The 24,939-nt window shown below is 51.2% G+C and overlaps 1 protein-coding gene across 2 annotated transcripts; it reads left to right on the top strand.

Moving 5' to 3' along the window:
• The first annotated feature begins 1,448 nt into the window (after positions 1-1,448).
• On the top strand, positions 1,449-23,337 carry LOC121168014 (B-cell CLL/lymphoma 7 protein family member B). Of its 2 annotated transcripts, XM_040997772.1 has the most exons (6): positions 1,458-1,676; positions 4,876-4,951; positions 18,227-18,323; positions 20,681-20,851; positions 22,148-22,227; positions 22,397-23,337. In XM_040997772.1, the coding sequence occupies exons 1-6, from the start codon at positions 1,585-1,587 to the stop codon at positions 22,487-22,489; spliced, it is 609 nt and encodes a 202-aa protein (XP_040853706.1). In that variant the 5' UTR covers positions 1,458-1,584; the 3' UTR covers positions 22,490-23,337. The 2 variants fall into 2 exon arrangements, with proteins under 2 accessions (XP_040853707.1, XP_040853706.1); XM_040997773.1 differs by lacking the exon at positions 20,681-20,851 and having other exon boundaries at positions 1,449-1,676.
• The last annotated feature ends 1,602 nt before the right edge of the window (positions 23,338-24,939 follow it).

Genomic DNA, 24,939 nt, shown 5'->3' with positions numbered 1-24,939 from the left:
CGGGCAAAGAGCAAGGGAGCCACGTGCACTGGAGAGGCACCACGCCCGCACTTGGCATTGACAGCCTCTGTGTCTGTTAGGCCTGTGAGAGCAGCTTCAAGGTCACTCTAGATTACCTTGTAATCCAGATCACCCTGCCTGGCATTTTTAAATACCCATTTCCTGGGCTGCATGTTCTACTGAACCGGAAACACCCCTAGCGCAGGTGTTCTGGGCCAGTGGATTAAGCAATTTGAAGACTGCCTGTCAGAATGCCAAATTCAAAGAGGGCTAACATCACTTATGACCCCATTTCCTGGAGCTGCACAAGCTGTGGCAGCCATGGGGGAAGACCTGGATGGAGTTCACAGTCTCGGCTTTGGCTTGGCCCAGACCCTGGCAGTTACAGGAACTGTGGGGAGAGGGGAAGGAGAGAAACAGTGGATGGAAAATCTCTTTTGGCCTTCCATATGAATACATCCTTTTAAAAACCCAACACATCAGACCCGGCGTGTTGGCCTAGTGACTAAAGTCCTTGCCTTGAACACGCTGGGATCCCATATGGATGCCGGTTCTAGTCCTGGCAGCTCCACTTCCCATCCAGCTTCCTGCTTGTGGTCTAGGAAAGCAGTGGAGGATGGCCAAAAGCCTTGGGACCCTGCACCTGCGTGGGAGACCTGGAGGAAGTTCCTGGCTCCTGGCTTTGGATTGGCACAGCTCTGGCCATTGCAGTCACTTGGGGAGTGAATCACTGGATGGAAGATCTTCTCTGTCTCTCCTCCTCTCAATATATCTGACTTTGCAATAAAAATAATTGAATCTTAAAAGAAAAAAACCAACACATCTTCAACACTTGGTACAGAGCCCCTCATCAACGAGGCGTGCATTTCTAATGATGGCTTCACAGGAATACCGGGAGGTTAGGATATCTTGAAGACGAGTTTGAACTGGCCATTGGAAGCGAAATAGTTCATCAGGTGAAGAAAGTTTGGGGCAACAGTTGATTGGCTGAAGAAAAGTGTGAAATTCCTTGAAGTTGGGAGCACAGTCAAAGTAATCTTGGGAAGGTTGAGAGTTTGAGAGGCAGGACAGATGGGTGTGGAACTTTGGTCCTATCAAAGTCAAGTTCATACAACTTATGTTATGGCAGTCACCCCTGGACGTGGCATGAGGGTGCTGATCTCTGAACCCAATCCTCCCTCGGCCCCGCATACCCCTGGCCCGTCTCCACGGGCAAGTGCCTCGCACCTCGCCCTGGCTGCAGCACGTGCGACCCACCGCACACCCAGAACCCCGCACGGAGGTCCCTGGGGTGGGTGCAGGGGAACTCCCAGGGGGTACAGGAGGGACGCCCCGGGGCGGGGCGCGCAGGCGCGCTGAGGGCTCGGGCCCCAAGGGGCGGGCGGGTGCGCGCGCTCCCTGGCGCACGCGCGCACGGAGGGAGGGGGCGAGGGCCGCGGCGACGCTGCTGAGGCAGCGGCGGCGGCGGCGCGTGAAGCGCGTGATTCCCCGCGTCTTGGGTAGCACTGCCTCCCCCCCGCCCCCCGCATCCCCTGACCCCTTGTCACTCCCGCCGCCGCCGCCGCTGCCGCCGCCGCCGCCGCCATGTCGGGCCGGTCGGTCCGGGCCGAAACCCGCAGCCGGGCCAAGGACGATATCAAGAAGGTGATGGCCGCCATCGAGAAAGTGCGGAAATGGTGAGGGAGTGAGCCAAGGAGGGGTGTCGGCGTGCGCCTGCGCGTCGAGGGTCCAGACCCCCCGTGGAACGCCCCGAGTGGCGGGTTGGGGTGGGAGCCACCGGCGCCCAGAGACCCGAGGGGGGAAGGGGAACCGGAGAGGGCGGAAGGCTGGCTCACTGGCGTCGGCGTGAGGTCGGAGGGTGCGCCGGCCGCACCCAATCAGCGGCCGCCCGGCTCGCTGGCCTGCCCGCCCCGCCCACACTCACGCACCCTCTTGGGTCGCGAACTGCACCCCGAGCAGCAGGGAGAACTTCCGGCTTCCGGCCCGCGCTCGGCCTGCGAGGCCTGCATCCTATCGAGGGTCGGTCCTGAGTCTCTGAACTGCCCCGTGGGCACAGCCAGCCTGTGGCTCGGCCGACGGCCGAGTGCTCCACGTCCTTAGTGGAAGTTGGGTCCCCGAGTTTCTCTCTGGTTGATGCACCTGCCGCGGGAGGGAGCATGGTCATCGGGGAACCAGCGAGGGTGGTGGAGGGGCAGTTGGTTAGAATCCTTACCCTGAAGACGCAGGAGGAGCTCCTGTTTTGGGGTCTGTCACGTCTGTCAAGCCTTTACCTGCTAGTCCTCGTCCAGTTTCTCTAAGCTGTTTTCTGTTACCGTCTCTACGTTTGCCATGGCGTTATTTGCTTAATAGCAAAAAGCGACAGTAGTGACCTGATTTTTTTTTTCTCCTAACTGCGGGTTGGTATTGAAACTCTTGAGAAGTCGGTTCAGGTCTGACATAGGTAGGGTCCTGGCTTCACCTCTTAGCATAAGCAGGCTTGGTTGTGTCTCCGCACGCGTTGGCTGGCAGACCTTCGGGTGTGTGCTGAGCCTTCTGCTTGTTTTCATTCTGTTGGGTCTAGGAGATGCAGTGGAGCCTCCGTGGAATTCCGAGGAGACCTGCCATCTGCCCTTTGGGAAGAATTTCTCCCAAGCTTTGGGCTTGAAGGCTGACGTTTGAAAATGGCTTCTAGATAATTTCTTCTTTAGGCAGTCTTGACAGGGCCAGACAGGAAGGGATTTTTCTTTTTTTAAGGATTTGTTTATAATGAGTTACAGAGAGGAGTCAGATTTTCCATCTGCTGGTTCACTCCCCAAATGGCTAATAGGGCAAGAGCTGGGCCGGTCCCAAGCCAGGGGTGACCCCCTGGTCTCCCAGCGTGGGTGTAGGGTCTAAGGACTTGAGCCGTTCTCCACTGCTTACTCAGGCCACAAGCAGGGAGCTGGATGGAAAGTGGAGCCCCTGGGACTCAAACAGGCACCTGTATGGGATGTCAGTGCATGCAAGGAAGGATTAACCTATTAGGCCACCCTGCCCGCCCCAGGAGAAGGATTACTGCCATTTCCACACCTACCACTCTTTCCCTAGTGGGGTGTGTGTCTCCTGTGGTTTATACGGCAGTCAGACCAGGACCAGAAGGAGTTGAGAAGTCAGTGTTAAAATAATTAGAACCCACTTTTTATTTATTTTATTCGAAAATCTGCTCTGTCAGTTTGATTTCTGTTTGTATTTTTAGTAGTAACAGAGTAATAGGGATTTTGAAGGTGTGCTAAATCATTTTGTTGCCTTTTCTGAAGTTGTGATTCGATAAATGAGCTGCCGGGACAAGAACACTGTGATGGGCAAACATGTTAGACCATTGAGTAAGGAATCTGGGGAGAAAGCAACTGTGAGCAGACAGGGCGCTGGCTGCAGAAAGCCTAGGACTTCTGCTCTGAGAACTGCTTTTTTCTAACTTTAAAACTGATCAGAGAGAGTGAAATCCTGCCTCCTGGTTCACTCCCCCAAGTGGCCACAATGGCCAGGCCTGGGCCTGGCAGAAGCTGAGGAGGGGGCAGGTGCCCAGGTGCCTGAGCCTGTGATGCTGTAGGCAGAAAACTGGGATGAGGAGGAGCCTGAGCCGGGAGTGGAGCTCGGTGCTCAGATATGGGGTGCAGGCTCCCACCTGCCTGGGGGCCTTGCTTGGTGATGGAGTCTGTGAGTTTGGGGACTGTGATGCAGTTAGCTGTGATCTCCCGCATGCTTCAGGGAGGGCTGCAGCTAAGTCTTCCACCTTTGACAAGAAGAAAGACAATACCCAGTAAGGAAGAGGCAGGATTCAGGCACAGCCATCTCCCACCACTTGGTTGCTTGCTGTTCCCCAAACACAGCTTCAGGCCCCATCCACATCATCTGATTGTCCATAATCTACTCCCATATTCTGGAATGTTCCTGTACTTTCCCCAGGCATGTGTTGAGCGTAGGGGAAGTGGAGGCCTTTTTCTTTCTTTTTTTTATATGGTGTTTAACCCCTTTGTATAATAACACCCCACATATGGTCTTGCCATGGCTCCTTTAAGAGCCAGGGTGAGAGATTGCTTGCTTCTGGCATTAATATTTTGAATGTTAATATTTTGAATATTAAGATTTTGTTTATTTCAAAGGCAGAGTGACAGATTGAAAGAGAAATCAGTCTTCTATCTGTTGGTTCACTCTTGAAATGGCACAACAGCTGGGGCTGGGGGTGCAGACCGAAGCCAGGAGCACAGAGCTCCATCCAGGCACCCCTCATGGGTAGCAGGGCTCCAAGCACTTGGGTCAGCATCTGTCACCTTCTCAGGCACATCAGTAGGAAGCTGGATCAGAGCAGAGTGGTTGGGATTTGAACCAGAGCAGGTGGCGGCTTAGCATTTGCCAGTCCCTGCTGTCTGTTTCTAAATGGAGTCATGGTTCACCCAGAGGGCTCTCCTCAGCAGAGCCTCCTCTGACCTTGCCCCACGGCCTTCTTCACATCCTGGCCACCATCATGTTGTAAGGTGGCATCCACCCCCTAGCCTTGCCGTCGCTGGGCACTCCCATGGTAGGAAAGTAGGGACCACACCTTCAACAGCCTGTGTTTTCTGCAGGACCTTGGTGCACAGCAGTGGGGTAGGTTTCATTTTTGGAGAATAAGGTTGATGCTGGGTCTAGAGATGTGGGGGCATCATCTCTGTGACAGAGGCTTTGGGACAGGTGTGCTAGGAGAGGTGGCAGGGACAGGGCCAGGCTTGCACAAGGTAAGGTGCCACAGACTGCAGAGGGGCTTTAAAGGCATTGCAGCTGAAAGGAGTGATTTGCTAAGACGAGAACAACGCAAGTGAACGCACAGCAAAATGTACTGCATTGCTTGATTACTTCTGAGAAGTGTCTTTCTTTTAGGGAGAAAAAGTGGGTGACGGTGGGTGACACATCCCTTAGGATATTTAAGTGGGTTCCTGTGACAGACAGCAAGGAGGTAAGTGCAGAAGATGAGAACCACCAAAAGGTACCCATTTCTTCCTTTCTCTCCTTGCTCGCCTCTTGGTCCCAGAGGGGCGACCTCCCTGGGACCGCAGGGCTCCCTGCGTCACTGCTCCCCGCATCATCATCTTCACCCTTTGCTCTCTTTCCTAACCTCTTCTGCTTTTCCAGGGCTTGGCAGACCACAGCCTAGGCCTCTGGTTCCGTGTGGTTCTGTGGAACAGCCCAGGGCTTGGAGTTACCCAGGAGCAGGCTTAAGTCATTGACACCACATCTGTGCTGCCTCCCATACCCACAGCATGCACGTGTGCTTTTCCAAAGCGGCTTGCAAACCCCTCTGCCTAGCCAATGAGCTGCCTACTGTGATGTCATTTAGCTTCCTGTTCAGTGTCTCTGGGTTTATTTGTATTCCTGTGTGTTCTTGGAAAGCACACAGCATTGCTCCCTATGGGTTGTTCTTTGTTTTGAGAGGCAGAGAGAAACTGACAGCTCCCATCTGTTGGTTCACTTCCCACATCTCGGCGGTAGCCAGGGCTGTCCCCCGCGGAAGTGCAGGGAGCCAGGAACTCCATCCAAATCTCGGGGCATTAGCAGCGCTGCTGCCTCCTTGGCTGGAAATTGGTGTGTTTGTTACAAAGCTCTTAAGTAGCACTGTGCTATAAACCTCTTGTTGTCTCTTCTCTTTGGTTCAGAAATTGTGTATCTGTGAGCCTGTATTGTGGTGTGACTAGTTAACTTGCCACCTGCAGAGCTGGCATCCCATGTGGGCTCCAGTTCAAGCGCCAGCCGCCACTTCTGGTCCAGCTCCCTGCTGACGCACCTAGGAAAGCGGCAGAATTTGGCCAGAGTGCGTGGGCCCCTGCACCCATGTGGGAGACCCGGAAAAAGCTCTGGCTTTAGCCTGGCCAGCCCCAGCATTGTAGCCATTAAGAAGTGAAGCAGCGAATGGAAGAGCTGTGTGTTTACCTTCTTACCCCCGTAACTCTGACTTTCAAATAAATAAATCTTTAAAAGAAAACACAAATAACAAACAAAAAAATCGGGTCTCAAGGAGACTTGGGAGAAGTTACTCTGGTACAGCCTTTTGCAACCATTTGAGAAACTAGATTAGTAAATGGAAGGTCTCTCTCTCTCTGTTAACTCTAGTTTCCAACAATAATATTTAAAAAGGGGGAGCTAGGGGGCCTGGCACGATGGCCTAGCAGCTGAAGTCCTCGCCTTGAACGTACCAAGAGATCCCATATGGGTGCCAGTTCTAATCCTGGCAGCCCCACTTCCCATCCAGCTCCCTGCTTGTGGCCTGGGAAAGCAGTGGAGGATGGCCCAAAGCCTTGGGACCCTGCACCCGTGTGGGAGACCTAGAGGAAGTTCCTGGCTCCTGGCTTTGGATAGGTGCAGCACTGGCCGTTGCAGTCACTTGGGGAGTGAATCATCAGATGGAAGATATTCCTCTCTGTCTCTCCTCCTCTCTGTGTATCTGACTTTCCAATAAAACTAAGTCTGAAAAAAAAAGTTGGTGGGGGAAGCTGGGGGGTTTAGCGCGATGGTGTGTAGGTTAGCCATCTGCCTGCAGTGCCAATATCCTATATGGGCACTGGTTTAAGTCCTAGCAGCTTCGCTTCTGATCCAACTCACTGCTGATATGCCCGGAAAAGCAGCAGCAGTTGTCCCAAGTGCTTGGGGCCCTGCACCTATGCAGGAGACTTGGACAAAGTTCTTGGCTTCTGGCTTTGGACCAGCCTAGTTCTGGTTGTTGTGGCCATTTGGGGAGATGGTAGATCTCTCTCTCTCGTCTCCTTCCCTCTCTATAACGGCCTTTCAAATAATAATAATATAAAAAATTAATCTTTAAAGGGGAAAAAACTATCTGTAAATAGAATAAATTATCTCTGACTGTTACATTGCATTTCTCTCTAGGATTATTTATGTACTAGAAAGGCAGAGCCGAGAGAGATCTTCACTCCACAGATGCCTGAAACAGCTGAGCTGGGCGGGCCAGGCCAACGCCAGCAGGCAGGACCTCCCTCTCTGCCCTATAGATGGCCAGGGTCCGAATGCCTGAGCCATCTGCTGCTTTCCTAGGTGTCTTGGCAGAAAAGTAGTTTGGGAGTGGAGTCCTGCGTCTCAAACCAGTGCTCAAATAATGAGACATTAGTGTCACCAATACAGCCTCATGTGCTGCGCTGCAGGACTGGGCCCCTTGTGAGCTCCTTTAGCTGTGTTCTCTCAGGGTGAGATGCTCCCGGATTATCTCTTTTTCAAAATTGAATTTTTAAAAAAGATTTATTTATTTTTGTCTCAAAGGCAGATTTACAGAATGGGGGGACAAAGATCTTCCATCTGCTGGTTTACTCAAGTGGCCACAATGGCCGGAGCTGAGCCAGTCTGAAGCCAGGAGCCAGGAGCTTCCTCCGCGTTTCCCACACAGGTAGAGGGTCCCTAGGCTTTGGGCCGTCCTCAACTACTTTCCCAGGTCACAAGCAGGGAGCTGGATGGGAAGTAAAGCAGCACCAATATAGGATCCTGGAGCATGGATGGCAAGGATTTAGACACTGGGCCATCGTGCTGTGCCTTAAAATTAGAATTAAAAAAAATTTTTTTTCCAAGTACAAAAAGATATGTAGAACAGACCTGTACAATATGATAAATATAAAGCTTATACACTTTAAAAAAAATACATATTTTCTTATTTATTTGAAGTGCTAAGTTGCAGGGAGAGAGGAAGGAGAGAGAGAGGAAGAGAGATCCTCTATCCACTAGTTCACCCCACAAATGGCCACTATAGGCTGGCATGGTTGGATGCAGGAACTCAGAGTGTCTGGGTCTTTCACATGAGTATCATGGGCCCATGTGCTCGGACCATCTTCATCTGCTTTCCCAGGCACATTAGCAGGAAATTGGATGGCAAGTGGAGCAGCTAGGACTTTAACTGGTGCCCATATGGGGTGCTTAGCTTGCTATACCGCAGTGCTGGCCCCTAAAGCTCAAACAGCTGAAAAGAACAAGCCACCAAGGTGGGCCGGTGTTTGATGTGGTGGGTGCTGCATCCCAGTGCCTGGATTCTGATTGCAGCTTCTTTTTAAAAATTTTTTTTATTTATTTATTTTTAAATATATTTTTATTTTGAATTATGTGGTGCAATTTTGTATAGGCTGGGATTTCCACCCACCCTCCCACCCCCTACTTCTTGGTAATTGCAAACGCTAGGGGGCAGCAGGTAATGGCTCAAGGCTTTGGTTCCCTGACACCCCCGTGGTGAGACTGAGACCTGTATTGAGTTCCCAGTCTTGGCTGTGGTGAGCATTTGACGATTGGACCAATGGATTTTGTCTATCTTTTTTTTTTTTTTATCAATGTGCATTTTTTTAAAGATTTATTTATTTTTATTGGAAAGTTATATTTACCCAGTGAAGGAGGGAGAGACAGACAGATCTTCCATCCGCTGGTTCACTCTCAAAGTAGCTGCAACAGTTGGTGTTGAGCCAGACTGAAGCTAGGAGCCAGGAGCTTCTTCTGAGTTTCCAGTGTGGGTGCAGGGTCCCCAGGCTTTGGGCCGTCCTCAGCTGCTTTCCCAGGCCTCAAGCAGGGAGCTGGATGGGAATAAAGATTTATTTATTTCTTTTGGAAAGACAAATCAGATTTACAGAGAGAAGGAGAGACAAAGATTTTCTTTCTGCTGATTCATTCCCCAAAGAGCTATAACAGCTGGAGCTGGACTGTCTGAAGCCAGGAGCCATTGTGGGTGCAGGGTCCCAAGGCTTTGGGCCATCATCGACAGCTTTTGCAGGCCACAAGCAGGGAGCAGGAAGTTAAGGTAGAGCAACCAGGATACAAACCAGCACCCATATGCAATGCTAGTGCTTGGAGGTGGAGAATTAACCAATTGAGCCAACACTCTGGGCCCTCAAGATGTTAAAAAAACAAACAAAAAGCCCACCAGCAAAACTCACCCAGGAGCCCAGTGTTGTGGCACAGTGCATTGAGCTGCTTTGTGGATGCCCAGGTCCCATATTGCAGAGCCTCGTTGGGTTCCTGGCACCCCTGCTTGCTTCCTTTCTCACTTTCTTTTAATGTACCTGAGGGCAGCACATGGTAGCCCAAATGCTTGGATCACTGCCACCCACATGGGAGAACCAGCTGGAGTTTTGGGCTCCTGGCCTTGGTCTGCCCCAGCCCAGCTGCTGTGGGTGTCTGAGGAGTGACTCAGCACCTGGAAGCTGTTTCCTTCCATATTGCAGATGGAAGTCCTTTGTTGATGATGTGCCATTCTCATCAGTTTCCATCTGTGACTTAGCGTTGCCCTCACTTTCCCCTGTCTTGAGGAACAGTAGTTTCCAAGTCAGTTTGTTTTAATGATTTATTTATTTCAGGGCTGGTGTGGAGGCACATCAGGCCAGTCTCTGCTCTGGCACAAGCATCTCATACAGGCACTGGTTTGTGTTCTGCCTATTCCACTTCCAGTCTAGCTCTCTGCTAAAGTGGCTGGAAAAGCAGTAGAAGAAGGTATGAAGCATTGGACCCGTATCCCACATGGGTGACTCGGAGGAAGCTCCTGGCTCCAGGCTTTGGATCAGCTCAGTTTTGTATGTTGCAGCCATTTGGGGGGTGTGAACCACCAGATGCAGGATCTTTTTGTCTCTCTTTTTCTACATATATCTGCTTTTCTAATAAAAAATAAATAATTTTTGTTTAACTTATTTGAAAGGCAGGCAGAGTTACAGAGGAGAGACAAAGAGCGCTCTTCAGTCTGCTGCCTTTCCAGAGGACTGCACCTGCTGGGACTGGGCCAGGCTGAAGCAAGGAGCCTGAGTTCGTTTGTTTTTCCTGCATGAGTAGCAGTGGCTCCGGTGCTTGGACCATCTGCTGCTGCTTTCCCAGGAGCATTAGCAGAGAGCTAGATCGGAGGTAGAGCAGCTGGAACCCAAACTGGTGCTCGTATGTGATGTGCCATGGGCAGCAGTTTAACCTATGCACAATGCTAGCCTCAAGTTTTTGTTTTTAATCTAGAGAAAATAATTTATATTAAAAACAAATAATGGATCTGGGAATTGGTATAGTGGCCCAGGTGGTTAAGCTTCTGCCTGCAAAATCGCCATCCCGTGTAAGCACAGGTTCCAATCCCAGCTGCACCACTTCAGTCCAGCTCCCTGCTAATGCACCTGGGGAAGCAGCAGAGGATGACCCCGTGCTTGGGCCCTTGCCATCCTTGTGGATGTCCCTGATGGAGTTCCACCCTGGCTTCAGCCCAGCCCATGCCAGCCATTACAGCCATTTGAGAGGTGAACCAGCAGATGGAAGATATTTCTCTCTCTCTCTCTCTCTCTCTCTCTCTGTCTTCTTTTCATAACTCTGCATTTTCAGAGAAATAAAACTGAAAAAACCATTTGGTCCTTCTAAATGTCTTCTGCAATCTCTTCCTTTGAAGCCAAGGGGACCTTCCACGTGCTCTCTTGCAGGCTCCTTGGCTGGCACTGTTCCTGCCACACCTGGAGGTGGTGGTGTAGGTGCTGTGTGTGTGCAATAGGGCCACGTTGATCTTTCCCACGTGGGTGAGTGGCCATTGGCCTGAGCCCCACCTGTTGGGAGGACTGCCTGCTGGGTCACAGTGTGGGGTTCCGTGGTCTCTGTCAGGGTGTTGTTCCTGGCTTTTTAGTAGCACTAAGGGCTCTGTTGGATATCTCCCACACACCTCAGCAGGGAGCTGAATCAGAAGCAGAGGAACACGGACTTGAACCAGGGTGACCCAGTAGCCTCTTTTTTTTTAAGATTTATTTTATTTTTATTGCGAAGTCAGATATACAGAGAGGAAGATCTTCCATCCATTGATTCACTCTCCAAGTGGCCACAACAGCCGGAGCTATGCCGATCCCAAGCCAGGAGCTTCTTCTGGGACTCCCATGCGGGTGCAGGGTCCCAAGGCTTTGGGCTGTCCCCCACTGCTTTCCCAAGCCACAAGCAGGGAGCTGGATGGGAAGCAGGGCGACCCAGATTAGAACCAGTGTCCACATGGGATCCCGGGCTTGCAAGGGGAGGACCTTAGTCACTAGGCTGCAGCACCAGCCTTTTTTTTTTTAAAGAATTATTTGAAATGCAATATAGAGAGGGAGGAGCAGGGAGTGATTTTTCTCCCATCCTCTGATTCATTCCCCAAAAGCTACCCACAGCTCCATCCTGGTCTCCCACACTAGTGGCAGGGCCCACACACTTGAACCGTCATCCACTGCCTCCCAAGATTCGTTAGAGAGAAGCTGTTGGAATTGTTGTAGCCAGGACTGAAGTAAGCGCTGTGACAGGGGAGGTGAGCATCCAGGGCCTAACCTAACAGCGTCCTTCCCTACAGAGAGGCGTTTATGCAAGCAGTGCCCAGCTACCTGTTCCTCTTCCCCACTTTTGTAATTCAAAGTCAGGTTTCTGTCTGCAGAGGGACGAATGGAAGAAGACAGTATTTCCAACAGCTTTCCAGAAATGGCCTTAGGACAACAATGCTTACTGTGCACTTGCAGAGCAGGTTGCCCTTGTCTGTCCACCAGGAAACCAGGAAAACGGTGCCAGCAAGAAATTCAGAGCCTTCGGGGAGGAATTGTTTCCACAGTTGACTTTTCCTCCTTCTCCGCTGTGATGAGCACACAGGTTCCTTCTGCTGCACTCAGTGTTCCGCACGCTGTTCCTGCGGCACTTGTTGTGCTTCATAAGACGTGCTGCTGGTTCTTCGCTCTGTGTATAACCACCATCCAGAGCTGGGTTTCCCTGCGACTATGGGACAATGCCCAGAACACACTTTAACCACGTCTGTTTCCATCCCTCCCCGACTTCCACTCATGTTCTGTTCTTGATTTTGACTGGAATGGCCATCGAGATTTTTTGCATTTCTTGTTTTAGTTATCACTTACTGAGGCAAAATAAGCATTATTAATTTTACTTTGCCCCTTTCTTCTTTCTTGTTCCATTTGTCTTGCTGGAATGTGTCCTTCGAGGTTTTTGTCCCAGGGTTTTTTTGGGGGAAAGCATTCTGGATGTATCTTTGTTTCTCTCTCGGATGTGAAATTCTAAATTCAAAGTGATTCTCTCTCAGCATGTTGAGAGGATTACTCAGTGGTCAGGTTTCACTTGTTGCTGTTAGGAAATCTGCTATCTTTCTGATTCTTGATTCTTTGTTAGATAACACACTTGTCTTCCAGAAACTTAAGAATTTCTTCTCTTTGCTCTTGTAGAACTTCTGTTAGGAGATCCTATAAACTTTATAGCCAGCTGTGTTTTCTTCTTTTTTTTTTTTTCCTTTTGGCAGTTGGGTTCTCCCAATATTTATTTGTTTAACAGATTTACTTATTTATTTGAAAATCAGGGAGACAGATGTTTGATCTGCTGGATCTTTTCCCATGTGGCACAGCAGTCCAGGCTGGGTCAGGCTGTGTTGGAGAGCCTGGAACTGCATGGAGATTTCCCATGTGGTGGCAGGGGCCCTGGTACTCGGGGCCTCTCTGCCATCCCCCCGTGCGGTAGTGAGTAGCTGGATCAGAAGCGAGTAGCTGGATATGAACTGGTGCTCCCACGTGGATGTCAGCCTGGCAAGGATTAGCTTAACGTGCTGTAGCACAGGACCCTTCTTTTTCTCATTTGTTTCATTTCCCCTTTCCTAATTCTGATTTAACCAACCTAGTTTTTATTCATTAATCGTTTATTCAGCTGCATCTATTCCTGCCATTGAATTTACTCTATTAGAAACAGCAACTTTTTTTTTTTTTTAACAGAGGGAGAGACAGAGATATATATCCTATCTTCTGGTTCACTCCCCAAAAGGCTGCAGCAGCCAGAGCTGGGTCAGGCCAAAACCAGTAGCTTCTTCCAGGTCTGCTCTGACGGTGGGAGGGGCCCAAGGGCTTGGGCCATCATCTCTTGCTTCCCCAGGTGCATGAACAGGAAGCTGGGTCAGATGGGTAGCTGAGATGAAGCTGCTGGTGTCGATTGCTGTGTATGAGATTGTTGGTGGTGCGTGTTTTCCTCCAGCGTCTGCTTAGTTTCTTTTTTTTTTTTTAAGATTTATTTATTTATTGGAAAGTCAGATATACAGAGAGGAGGAGAGACAGAGAGGAAGATCTTCTGTCCGATAATTCACTCTCCAAGTGACTGCAACGGCCGATGCTATGCCGATCCAAAGCCAGGATCCAGGAACTTCTTCCGGGTATCCCACACGGGTGCAGGGTCCTAAGGCTTTGGGCCGTCGTCGACTGCTTTCCCAGGCCACAAGCAGGGAGCTGGATGGGAAGTGGAGCTGCCTGGGACTAGAACCGGCGCCCATATGGGATCCCGGGGCGTTCAAGGCGAAAACTTTAGCCGCTAGACCACGCCGCCAGGCCCATGTCTGCTTAGTTTCTTTTGTGCACTCATCTGCTAGTTCTCAGATCCATCTTGGCTGATGACACATAAGGGGAGTCTCAGATGGTGGTCCCTCTGTTGGGGACCAGGACTCCACGTGTGACATCTGCACTGAAAATAACTTTGGGACACAGGGGGTGCACAGGCGAGATAAATCAATGCACACGCTCCATTGAATTTTTCTGGGCTTCTTATACCAATTTTTGCAGGACAAGCAAAAGTTGGTGAAAGTTGCAAGTTAACTGAACAATGATACACAAACCTACTCCAGCCATAGTTCACAAGGGATTAGGGGAGTCACCAGGCTCCAAGCAGCAGGATAGGTAAACATGAGTTACAGGAATCAACACTGGTGAATAGACGGATCTAACTAGAGGAGGAATCTAACACAACTTTGTACTCTGATACGTTTAGGCCATAATCACTGAAGGAAGAAGGAGATGATGAAGACGCCTCGCACGTGCCCAGACACCTTAGCTGTTAGCCAGCAAGGCTTACCCGCTATCCCAGCAAGGAGTCTGCTCTCTGCAGCATTCTCAGTCAGCTGAGAAGGGTTGAGATTCAGAGTACTCGGGCATCGGGATCTGGTTTGGGGGCAGATCTCCACGATTAATAAATCTCCACACAGGAGCACCAAAGCCTAAACCCTGATTTGCTGTCATCCAAATGAATTCTTGGTGGCATAGTGCATTAAGCTGCTGCTTGGGATACTCGCAGCCCTTACTGGAGCACTGGCTTGAATCTGCACTGTTCCGCTTTGGGTGCAGATTCCTACTAATGCGCCTGGGAGAGCAGCTGGTAATGGCCCAGGGACTTAAGTCCCTGCAGACCACATCAGAGAAGGAGATGGAGTTTTGGGTTCCTGGCTTTGGTCTGGCCCACCTTTGATAATTGTGGCCATTTGGGGTGTGAACCAGTGGATGGAATCTCTCTCTCTCTTCCTGCGTCTCTCCTTTGTTCCTTTGCCTTTCAAATAGAGATAAATACATCTTTTATTGGAAAAAATCATTGAATTTAGGGGATAAGGTTGTCCTCAGGGTCGAGCCTTTCCCTTTTCCCGTCTGCCATCTTTTGCCCCAGTACCCATTCCTGAGATGATACCATCCCTCAGGTGGGTCCATCCCCTGGGTGTTACCATCCCCTCAGGTGGGTCCATCCCCCGGTTGGTACCATCCTCCAGTAATACCATCCTCCTGGTGGAGCATTTTTCTGGGAGCAGGCATCCCAAGGAGTGCTGAGATAGCTGACCCAAGCAGTGGATGGTTGGAAGTTGGGGGCTTCCGGAACAACTCTTTATTCCCCCACCTCGCCCCAGCTTTGGTACTGCCATTAACGCCATGGGCGCTAGATGAGGCTGTGAAATCTTGGCGGGTGGCGTGTGTGTACGGGCAAGGAAACTGCTATGAAGACGCTGGCCTCCCTCCCCTTTGTTTCTTCAAGGGCTCCTCACAATGTCGGTGCTGGTTGTGGGGGCCTGGGAGGCCCCAGCAGGCTGTGGCAGGTTGTCGGTGTAGGAGAAACAGTGTGATCCTGTCAAACAGGGAAAGCATGTGCAGGAGACAGGCATGGGGCAAAGCTCAGAGAGTAAATGGACACACTCAGTACCGGCCAGTGAGTCAGATATAGATGGTCATATGTACGACGCATGCGCATACCCACAGAAAGGCTTAAAATGCTTTCAAACCGCTCATTTTCAAGGGCTTGCTTGTTTGAATAGCAGAGTGAGTTGCAAGAGCATAGGCCATCTGCTGAGTCACTTCCCATAAACTCAAAACAGCTGTGACTGGGTCAGGCTAGGAACCAGCCACTCCAGCGCGGTCTCCCATATGGGTGGCAGCCACTCAAGGACTTGGCCCATCCTCCGCTGCTTTCCGTGTGCATTAGCAGGATCAGAAGTGGAGTAGCTGGGACCCAAGACAGTGTTACAGTGTAGGCTAGCAGTGTCTGGAGTGGCAGCTGATTGTACCGTGCTTACCACCCTGCTCTGGTATGTCTGTCTTTGAGGCAGGAGTTTTCTCTCTAGGAATTTATCCTCAATACATAATTCTGTTGTTTTAATACATACTTACTGAAAAAAAAAAGGTGGAAAATTCTTTGGTTGCATCGGAAAATGTTTGAAAATTGGTGGGTGGGGTACAGAAGTATCTTTGCTCTTCACTGCCACAACATAATGCACAAGGCACGCTCTTTCTAAAAGAAAGCTTGGCTTCACAGCCCAAGATCAGGCAGCCCCTTTGCTTTGGCCTCCAGTCAGGGTGTCAGATGGGGATGGCGGTGCATGGGCGAAGCCAAGAAGCTGACAGAGGCCACACCTACCTCTGGCTTAGGACCAGCCCTCATGCCCTCCGTGACCTAAGGACCTGCCACGAGGACCCATCCCCCCATGCCATCATGGGATTAATGGTTTTACCCTCTTAATAGTTAAGTGCTGTTAACTTACAGCTTTGATGTTTAAATATCTGCTTGAGTTTGGGAGCCAAATTGTGTTCAAACTACAGGTTGTAATGCTGTATTATCCTTGTTTGTATCCTTGCTCAGAGAGCTTGTGAAGGAGTTGGTGCTGCTGTGGGAGGTTATGTCACCTCCTGTGGCACCAGCATCCCAATGGGTGCCAGTTCAAGTCACGGCTGCTCCACTTGTGATCCACTCCTGATAATGTGCTTGGGAAAGTAGCAGAACTTGGCTGATGTGACTATTTAGGGAGCGAAACAAGGATGGAAGGCTGGCTGTCCCTCCCCAGCCTGCTGGAACCTTGCCTTTCAGATCAATACATAAATCTTTGAGGGGTGGGTGAGAAGTTTATGGAGGAATGGGTTTTGGTCTGCCAGCAGTGGATCCTGTGCTCATATTGGAATCCCAACTCTTCCCATTCCGTTCCAACTTCCTGCTAATGCACACTCTGAGAAACAGTGGAGCGGGACTCCCGTGCTTGGGCCCCTGCTCCCCACGTGGGAGCCCAGGTGGCAGCACAGGCTCCTGCCATCAGCCTGATGAGCCTGGCTGGTAGGGGCAGGTGGGGACTGAACCTGTAGTCAGCGGAGCCCTCACTGTCTCTCTGCCTTTGAAATAAAGATATATGTTTGTTTCTTTCTGAAAACTTTCTGTGAAGATTAAATTATTAAGTGATACTTTTATGTTTAATTTTTTGGTGCAAAGAAATTTTCAGTATTGTACAAAAGAAGAATCTTCAAAGAGTTCAGGGAAAATGCATATTATGCAAAAATCTGTGCATTGATTTTTACCTTTTTTCTCCCAATATTATATGTGTCTTTTAAGTGTATTTTTTTAAAAGTGTATTTTTCCACATACCTTTGGTTGTGCCCTAATACATGTTGTGTCTGGCTGTATAGGTGATTTTCTGTTTTAAAAATTCTATTTGAACACAGAATTGAATATAGAAAGATAGGGCTTGAATATGTGTGATGCCAAGTGGTGATTCTAGCTCCAGCTGCTCCGCTTCCTGTGCAGTTCCCTGCTAATGCTCCTGGAAGGCAGTGGAGGATGGCTCAAGTGCTTGGGCCCCTGCCACGCGCGTGGGAGATGAGGGTGAGTTCCTCCCTGCTGACTTTGGCCTGGCTGTTGAGGCTGTTTCGGGAGTGAAACCAGTGGGTGAAAGGGCCTTCCCTCTCTCTCTCTTTCTCTGACTTGCTTGTTTTCAGTTGATCTGCCTTTCAAATAAATTAATATTTAGAGAGAAATGGTGAAGTATATTGTATTTCAGAGAAAATAATGTTTATTATTTTTGGTGTACAAGGAATGTTTGCAAATTTATCTGCATAAAAAGTGGAAGTTGAACATTGTGGCTTTATTATTCCTAGTAGTGACAAGCAAGCATGATTTTCATTTTAAGACTTAGTTATTTGAGAGGCAGAGTTCATAGAAGGAGAGAAAGAGAGAGGTCTGAGTTGTTCCGCAAAGGGCCCTAATGAGCTGGGCTGGGCCAGGAGCTCCATTTAGGTCCCCACGTGGGTGGCCGAGGTTCAAGTCCTGGGCCTGCCATTGACTACTTTCCAGGGTGCAGGGAGCTGGTTTGGAAGTGGAACGCCTGGAATTTGAACTGGTACTCTGATACGGATTCCAGAAGCATCATAATATTGCTCCCCCCCCCACGCTCCTTGCCCTCCCACACACACATCTTAAATACATTAAAAATCATGTGTGACGTGTGAAAATACTTAAGTGAATTGTGGTTTGTAGAACATAGTGCCAACTGTTGAAAATCATGTTTACGTAACATATGTACGTGCCATTACATTAAAATGATAACCTCATACAGAAGATGCAGGGAGGTGTTTGCAGGACCATGGATGCCTGATTGATGACACATGCGGCTGGGAGTTCTTCAAGAAGCCAAGCTGTGGACTGAGCACACCAAGTCCACAGCAGAGAGCAAGTGCAGGCTGGTCCCTTTGAGGTGGCCCAGCCGTAACCTCAGCCTTGGGTGTACTCTCTCAGTTCTGCATGCCTAGCTTGAGGCTTTGCCCTTGGACTTGCATGTTGGCAGCAAGTGCTGAGTACTGCCACACCCTTACCCATAACATCACACTAAGAGAAGGACTGAACTGCTTTATCCTGGCGCTGTCTGGGTCATGCACAGCATTCCCTCTCACACCTGTGCCCCTGTGATACTGCTTAGCCAGGGGGCTTGCCCGCTTGAGTATTTAGTGTTTCTCACCCATGCAGTAGGAAAGGGTTGGTTGACGCCAAGCCAGGGTAGTAGAGCCCTCTCACTTGGCTTTCTGAGCTTGGTGTGGGGCAGTCACAGGCTGCTGGCACAGACTTCGTCCTAGGGTCCCGGGCACTTTTGCCCTGCTCAGCCTCATAGGCACACTGATGGCGCCTCCCTCTTGGTGCAGCTCTGGCTCTGTCACATCCCTCTTGTTTTTTTCTTTTCTAGAAAGAAAAGTGCAAATCAAACAACTCAGCCGCCCGAGAACCTAATGGCTTTCCCTCCGATACCTCTGCCAATTCCTCCCTCCTCCTCGAATTCCAAGGTGAGTTGCCGCCTTCCATTTTCCCTGCAGGAAACAGGTGACATAGCTGAGGGGACCCTGAGTTATGTGTTGTGTGTGTCAGCTGCATGGCTGCTTGCTAGAGTCCAGCTCCAGCTGAGTTCGGAACTCGCGAAGGGTGCGTGGATGAGGCGCAAAGAGGAAAGAAAGACGGACCACTAGGATTTCATGATCATAATGGACAATGCAGGAAAGCTGTCCGCTTTATTTATACAAAATCAGTCAAACTCTGGCTCAGACTTTTTACGTCATGGTCAAGTGGGTGTTTCTAAGGATAATTCTGCCATTTGTTTTACCTAAAAACAGTAGAAGTTCCTGCTACAATTCTTATCCTACAACTCAATCTTGTATCACAAAGAAAAGGGGAACCTAAAGACTGAGGAAAGAATGAAACCCTAAATAAGGGTCCTTTGATTAGTATAAGGTCAGTGGGGACAGCCAGGACAGTAGGAATAATAGAAGGCCCTTTTGCAAGACATTATTGACATTAACCTCCAAGCTCACATTGAGTAAAAGGCCAACCTCACAGTAGCAAACAATGCCTGGATGGATTAGAGTTCTTCCGCAGGGTGGTCCAGTGTCCATGCAAAAGAAGGTGGAGCTGCATTCAGGTGGTTGTAGAAACACTGCCAAATATCGGGAAGTTCCTTGCGGCCCTGCCTGCAATGGAACAATACTCTTCACACCTTCGTGTCCCCCACATCCACTGCACGGACCCCAACAGCTGCTGCTATGTTGGTGTTCCGCTGGGCACTCAGGGCTGTTGGCATGGCACTCCCATGCACCTGCTGTCTGATGGGTCAGGTGCTCGGCTGAGACTCAGAAAGGAGGAGTCCGCTCCAGGGCCAGACTGCTCTGCGTGAGGTCCTGGCTTTCTGGATCCGAAGTGCTTTTCTTCAAACTGAGTATTGGGTAATGATGCCTTAGAGTAGCTGCCCAAGTCCACTGTTTACTTCCTTCTGGGGCCAGGAAGGCAGCTGGAATTGCTGCTCCACCTCCCAGACAGCGGCTGTTCCTGCAGCATGTCACCTGTGCCCTTCTGTCAGCCTGTGCTCATGCACCGGACTGTTACTGCCAGCCATGGGTGAAGACATTGCCCACGCAGCACATGCTGCTTGCTGGACATAGACTGGGTGAGCCCAGCCTGCAGGTCTACCCTCTGCACTGTCCTCCCAGACTGCCAAGGACACTGCCCTGTCAGAGGAGCGTATGAGCGAGTGAGGGCTGCCCTGTAGCCATGTGCAGGGGACAGGTAATCCAGTGATCTTAAAGCCCCAGGAGATGTGAGGCCCTGTTTCCACTGCGTGGTCACCATCCCATCCTCTTTGTTCAGTAATGAACGCAACCTGAATGCGGGTGTGTGTTGTGTGTCACACTGGGCAGTCAAGGAGCATGCCTGCACAGGGTGCGTGAGCAGATGTGTGGAATGATGGGTCAGGTGTGCATGGGGTATGGCAGGTCCGGCAGGTGCTTGGAGGGGCTGAGCCAGAATGTCTCCGGGACCACTGGAATGAGAGAAGGCCCTGCATGCTAGTACACGGATGAGGGGGCAGGTGGAGAGGCCAATGACCAGGACAGACAAGCTTTGTATGTTGTGATGGGGCCCTCGAGCCTGGCCCGAGGGGCAGTGGCATGTGAGGCTTATCGTGGGAAGGGTTTGGGGCGAAGTGGCATGGAGGCAGAGCAGAAAGGAGCCATACAGAAGGCCGACTCCTCAGTGCAGCAGCCTGAGCTAGGGCAGGAGGAGAAGGGGCCGTGAGTGTTGGAGTGTCCTAGCTGCACACTGCACCCCTGGTGGTGACAGGCTGCAGGGGGCAGCGAGGGAGGCGGGGCCTGCTGTGTGCCTAGCTTGGGTGGTGGTGTGAGACCTTCAGACAGAGCTGGCGCACTTGTGGCAGTCTGCATGGAAAAGCCTGAGCCAACTGCCCACAAATCCCACCAGCCAGCCTGCAGTACCCAGAGGAGTGTCAGGCACAGGTGTCATTTTCTGGAAGGAAGCTTGGGAGGTGCTGGCCAGAGGCGTATGCCCTTCCCCTGGGCACTGATAGACACCAAGTCCAGGCTGTAATTGCTAGGTGAGAAAGGAGGGGGTGAAGGGCATACCCCAAGCTTCCTCAAGTATGCACAGTGCAAAAATGTAAAGGTGGCAGCTGCTTCTCTGCCTAGGCAGTGCACTGTGAGATAGAGTTTGGATAAATTGGCTGGGAGCCTGCAGCCCGTCTGCAGGGGGTGGTGCCTTTCTAGGGGGTGGGTGGCAGTGCTGAGGGACCCGTGGGGGTGCAGGCTGTCACTCAAGCCATGAGGCAGAGACGCACTGCCTTGGCTGTGCTTGGTTTCAGATGAGAACAGCAACCAGAGCTCTGTGTCGGACGTCTACCAGCTCAAGGTGGACAGCAGTACCAACTCGAGCCCCAGCCCCCAGCAGAGCGAGTCCCTGAGCCCAGCACACACCTCCGACTTCCGCACAGATGACTCCCAGCCCCCCACGCTGGGCCAGGAGATACTCGAGGGTGAGTTGTGGGGCCTCTTCATGTTTATCCTCAGAAGAAGAGATTGAGGGGTACACCCCACAGCAGCATCATTGGAGAACAGCTTGGCATAGTTATTTATTTATATATTTTTTAAATTTGAAAAGCAGAGAAGAGCCAGTGTTGTGGCACAGTGGATTAGGCCATTGCTTGTGATGCCAGCATCTCATATTACAATGCCAGTTTGAGTCCTGGCTACTCTACGTCACATCCAGCTCCCTGCTGATGCACTTGGGAAAGCAGCAGAGAACGGCCCAACTGCTTGGGTTCCTGCACCCACATGGGAGACCTGGCAGAAGCTCCTGGCTCCTGGCTTTGTTCTTGCCCAGCCCTGGCCCTTGAGCCTTTATGGGGAGTGAACGAGCAAATGGAAGATCTTTTTTTCTTTTGCCCTCCATGTGTCATTCTTCCTTTCAAATAAATAGAATAAATCCTTACATAAAACAAAGCAAAACAGGCATCTTCCATCCACTGGTTCACCTCCCAAATGCCCACAGAGTACCTGGGGCTGGGCCAGGCAGAAGGCAGGGATCAGGAACTCTGTCGAGGCCTCCCTTGGGCCTGGTGCTGGCAGAGAGCGTTTGTGTTCGCAGAGAGCAGAGCTGGGACTTGAATTCAGGCTCTGTGCCATGGTATGCAGGCACTGTCTTCACCATGGCACCAGGCACCCAGTCCCCACCTGTGGGGTGTCGAGGGAGGAGTGACTTCACCTTTTCATGAAGTAGAGAGGGACCAGGCACAGTGGGCAGAGCTTTGCATATTAGAAGCCTCAGATGATGCTGTCTGAAGCCCCTAGAGACTGTCACTGCCAGCCCCACATTACAGAGGCGGAGGCTGCCAAGGCTTAGCGGCAAGTCCAGGACTCCAACCTGGTACCCAGTGCAGCTGATGTCCCTGTCTGGGTCCCTCAGCCTCAGCAGTCAGCTGATTGCCCAGGTACATGGGCACAGGCATAGGGCATGGTCAGCTGTGGTTCGCTTCCTCCCTGCCTCACTGCATCTACTCTCGTGGCAGCCCTCTCCAAAACTGAGGGGCTCAAGTGACAGTTGTGATGCATGGCCTGGAAAGCAACAAGACAAGCAGCTGTGGCAGATCCAGAGTTTTGCTGACCTGGCTGCCCCCCACCCCAGTGTGCAGAGCCTCCTGGAATCTAGCCTTCTTTTCCCCCTAGACTCTGGCCCTGCCAGGCCCACTCCCCCGACCAACCTCTCCACAGAACTTTGAGCAGGGTATCGGAGTGTGAGCCTCCTGCCCAGGCCTGAGCTTGTTGCCTTTCAGAGCCCTCTCTGCCGGCCTCGGAGGTCGCCGATGAGCCGCCCACCCTCACCAAGGAGGAGCCTGTGCCCCTGGAGATACAGGTGAGCAGCTGCCGGGGCATCATGGTTTCTCTGACAGAAAGCAGGGGCTCTGCTTCTGTGGAGCCATGGTTCAGCAACTCCCCATCCCGGTGTGTGCTGTTGGGGGTGCTGGCCGGGAGGTGGAGGGGTGCAGCTGGGGCCTGTCATCCACTGCTGTGACTGCTCCTAGGTGGCTGAGGAGGAGGAAGACGCGAGTGCCCCGCCTCTGAAGCGCTTCTGTGTGGACCAGCCTGCAGTGCCACAGACAGCGTCTGAGAGCTAGCAGCGCCTGGCGCTCTCCATCTGCATCCAGCCCCTGCTTCTATTTATTGCGTTCTGGCTCTAGCCATGCCGTGTTGCTGGGGTCGAGGGCAAGTGTGGGGGTGCAGAGCCTGCACGTAGGGAAGCGTCCAGCCTGAAAGCCAAACAAGGACTCGGGTCACTGCATCACCTTCCTGTTCCTGGCACCTGCTTGCTGGGCCACTGAGCGGAAGAGTGCTCCTGTCCACTTTCCCAGGCTTTCTGTCACCCCCTGGGGCAAGACCTCTGGACAGAGCTGTTGGTGTGTCCGAGAGAGAGAGAGAGAGAGAGAGAGAGAGACAGAAAGAGAGACAGAGAGAGAGAGATGGGAGGGCCCCTGCAGGGGTACTTGAAAGGATAAAGTGGCCAGTGGGACTGTGCCACAGGCTGTGGGCCCTGTAGGCTGCTGTTGGGAGGGACTGCGTGGGGCTGTGGAGGATGGGGAAGATGAAAGGCCATCCCTGCTCTGCTGGGCGTCTCTGCCCCCACTGAGGTGGGTTCCCATTGCTGAGGGTGCCCTGTGCCCTGCCCCTAACAGGCACACATGCCCGCAGCTCCCTGCCCACCTGTACATGCCATTCCTGCCTCCTGCCAGACACTCTGCCTCAGCCAGAATTCAGGGTTCTGACATCAGCACCCATTCTTCCCAGTACTCCTGCTCAGACTTTCTAGAAAGTTCCCTCTTATTTGAAATCTGCATGTCCAGTTGAACTTTGCGATTTATTTTTGGTCTCAAAGAAGTTTAAGAAAATGGAAATGGACAACAGCGAGTGAAGACATATTTTAGCACTGGATAGAATATTTTTAAAATTAAACTATTTGAAATACGTCTCCTTGGTGTCTGAGTGGCTCATTGTAGAAGGCTAAGGGGGTGGGGCTGGGACTGCTGGGGCATAGCCACCCTGCCTGTGGTCTCCCACGACAGGTGCCTTGACGTTATCCTGTGCTTCAAATTCTATTTCTGTCCCTTTGCATTGAAGGCAGCCAGTGCATGTCTCCCACAAGCTGGCTCACTCCCCAAATGGGAGAAGCGGCCGGAGCAGAGCCTAGCCAAAGCCAGGAACCTCATCTGGGTCTCCCACGCGGGCACAGGTTCCCAAGGCTTTGAGCCATCCTTGACTGCTTTTCCTGGCCATTAGCAAGGAGCTAGATGGGAAGTGGAGCAGCCAGGACATGAGCCAGCACCCATATGGGATCCCTGTGCTGCAAAGTGGAGGATTAACTAATTGAACCATCACGTGGGCCCTGAGTGTTTTTTCTTAAAAAAATTGAACACCTTCTATTAAGTGACTGTCACAGATCCTACAGTTATATGTACTGTAAGAGAAATGTACTTTAAACACGGGCAAGTGTTGAAAGCATAGTAAGAGGCCATAAATGAAATTCCTGGGCAGGGGAGGGGTTTGGGGCTGTGGTTAAGTCACTCTTTGGGGCACCTGCATCAAGAATGCCTGGATCAGGTCCTGCTCCTCTGCTCGAGAAGGCCAGCTTCGTGCTGGTGCTCCCTGGAGGCAGCAGATGAGGCTCACGTGCTTGGGTTTCTGTCACCGAACGGGAGACACAGTGGTACTCCTGGCTTTGGCCTGAACCAGCCCTGGCTGTCGCAGGCATTTAAGGAGTGCGCCGACAGCTACAAGGTCTCTCCTCCTGCCGCCGCCTCTGTGTGTCATTCTGCCTTTCAACAAATAAACACAACATTAACATTTTAAGGGAACAATACCAACGAGCTCACATAACTAAATGTACCCGTGGATTGTGGTTGAGCATTCAGGGGAAAGAGCTGAAGGTTCTAGGTGGGATGCGCCTTATCCAGTTGAGCCTTATCCTAGGGCTGGAAGGGTCAGAGAGAGAAGCCAGACTCACACTGAGGAGCATGGTAGTGCAGCACAGGAGGCTGCTGCCCGCGATGCCAGCATCCTGTATGAGTATCAGAGTATTGCTACTTAAGTCCTTGGCTGCTCCACTATTTTTTTTTTTAAGATTTATTTACTTTATTAGAAAGTGAGATTTACAGAGAGGAGAGAAAGCTCTTCTGTCCACTGGTTCACTCCCCAAATGGCTGCAACGGCCAGAGCTGAGCTAGGTTGAAGCCAGAAGTCTGGAGCATCTTCTGGGTCTCTCACACGGGTGCAGGGTCCCAAGGCTTTGGACTTTCCTCGACTGCTTTCCCGGGCCACAGGCAGGGAGCTGGATGGGAAGTGGGACAGCTGGGACAAGAACTGGCACCTTTATGGGGTCCCGGCACTTACAAGACAAGGATTTAGCCATTAGGCTATTGTGCCAGACTTAGTTGTTCCACTTCGGATCCAGTTCCCTGCTAATGGGTCTGGGAAAGTAGCAGTAGATGGTGCAAGTACCTGGGCCCCTGCCACCACATGGGAGACCTGGTTCTATGGTGGCTAATTGTGTGTGTGTGTTGTGTGTGTATGTGCT

Source organism: Ochotona curzoniae, unplaced genomic scaffold (assembly GCF_017591425.1).
Source record: "Ochotona curzoniae isolate NIBS_2020 unplaced genomic scaffold, NIBS_Ocur_1.0 patch437, whole genome shotgun sequence".
Classification (NCBI taxonomy): domain Eukaryota; kingdom Metazoa; phylum Chordata; class Mammalia; order Lagomorpha; family Ochotonidae; genus Ochotona; species Ochotona curzoniae.
This window is presented reverse-complemented; position numbering and strand designations above follow the sequence as displayed.

Excerpts from the sequence above, each read along its gene's own strand:
- LOC121168014 (XM_040997772.1), top strand. The coding sequence starts at position 1,585 with ATGTCGGGCCGGTCGGTCCGGGCCGAAACCCGCAGCCGGGCCAAGGAC. Across the intron at positions 18,324-20,680 it reads CCTCCTCCTCGAATTCCAAG|ATGAGAACAGCAACCAGAGC; the intron begins GTGAGTTGCCGC and ends GCTTGGTTTCAG. Across the intron at positions 22,228-22,396 it reads CTGTGCCCCTGGAGATACAG|GTGGCTGAGGAGGAGGAAGA; the intron begins GTGAGCAGCTGC and ends GACTGCTCCTAG.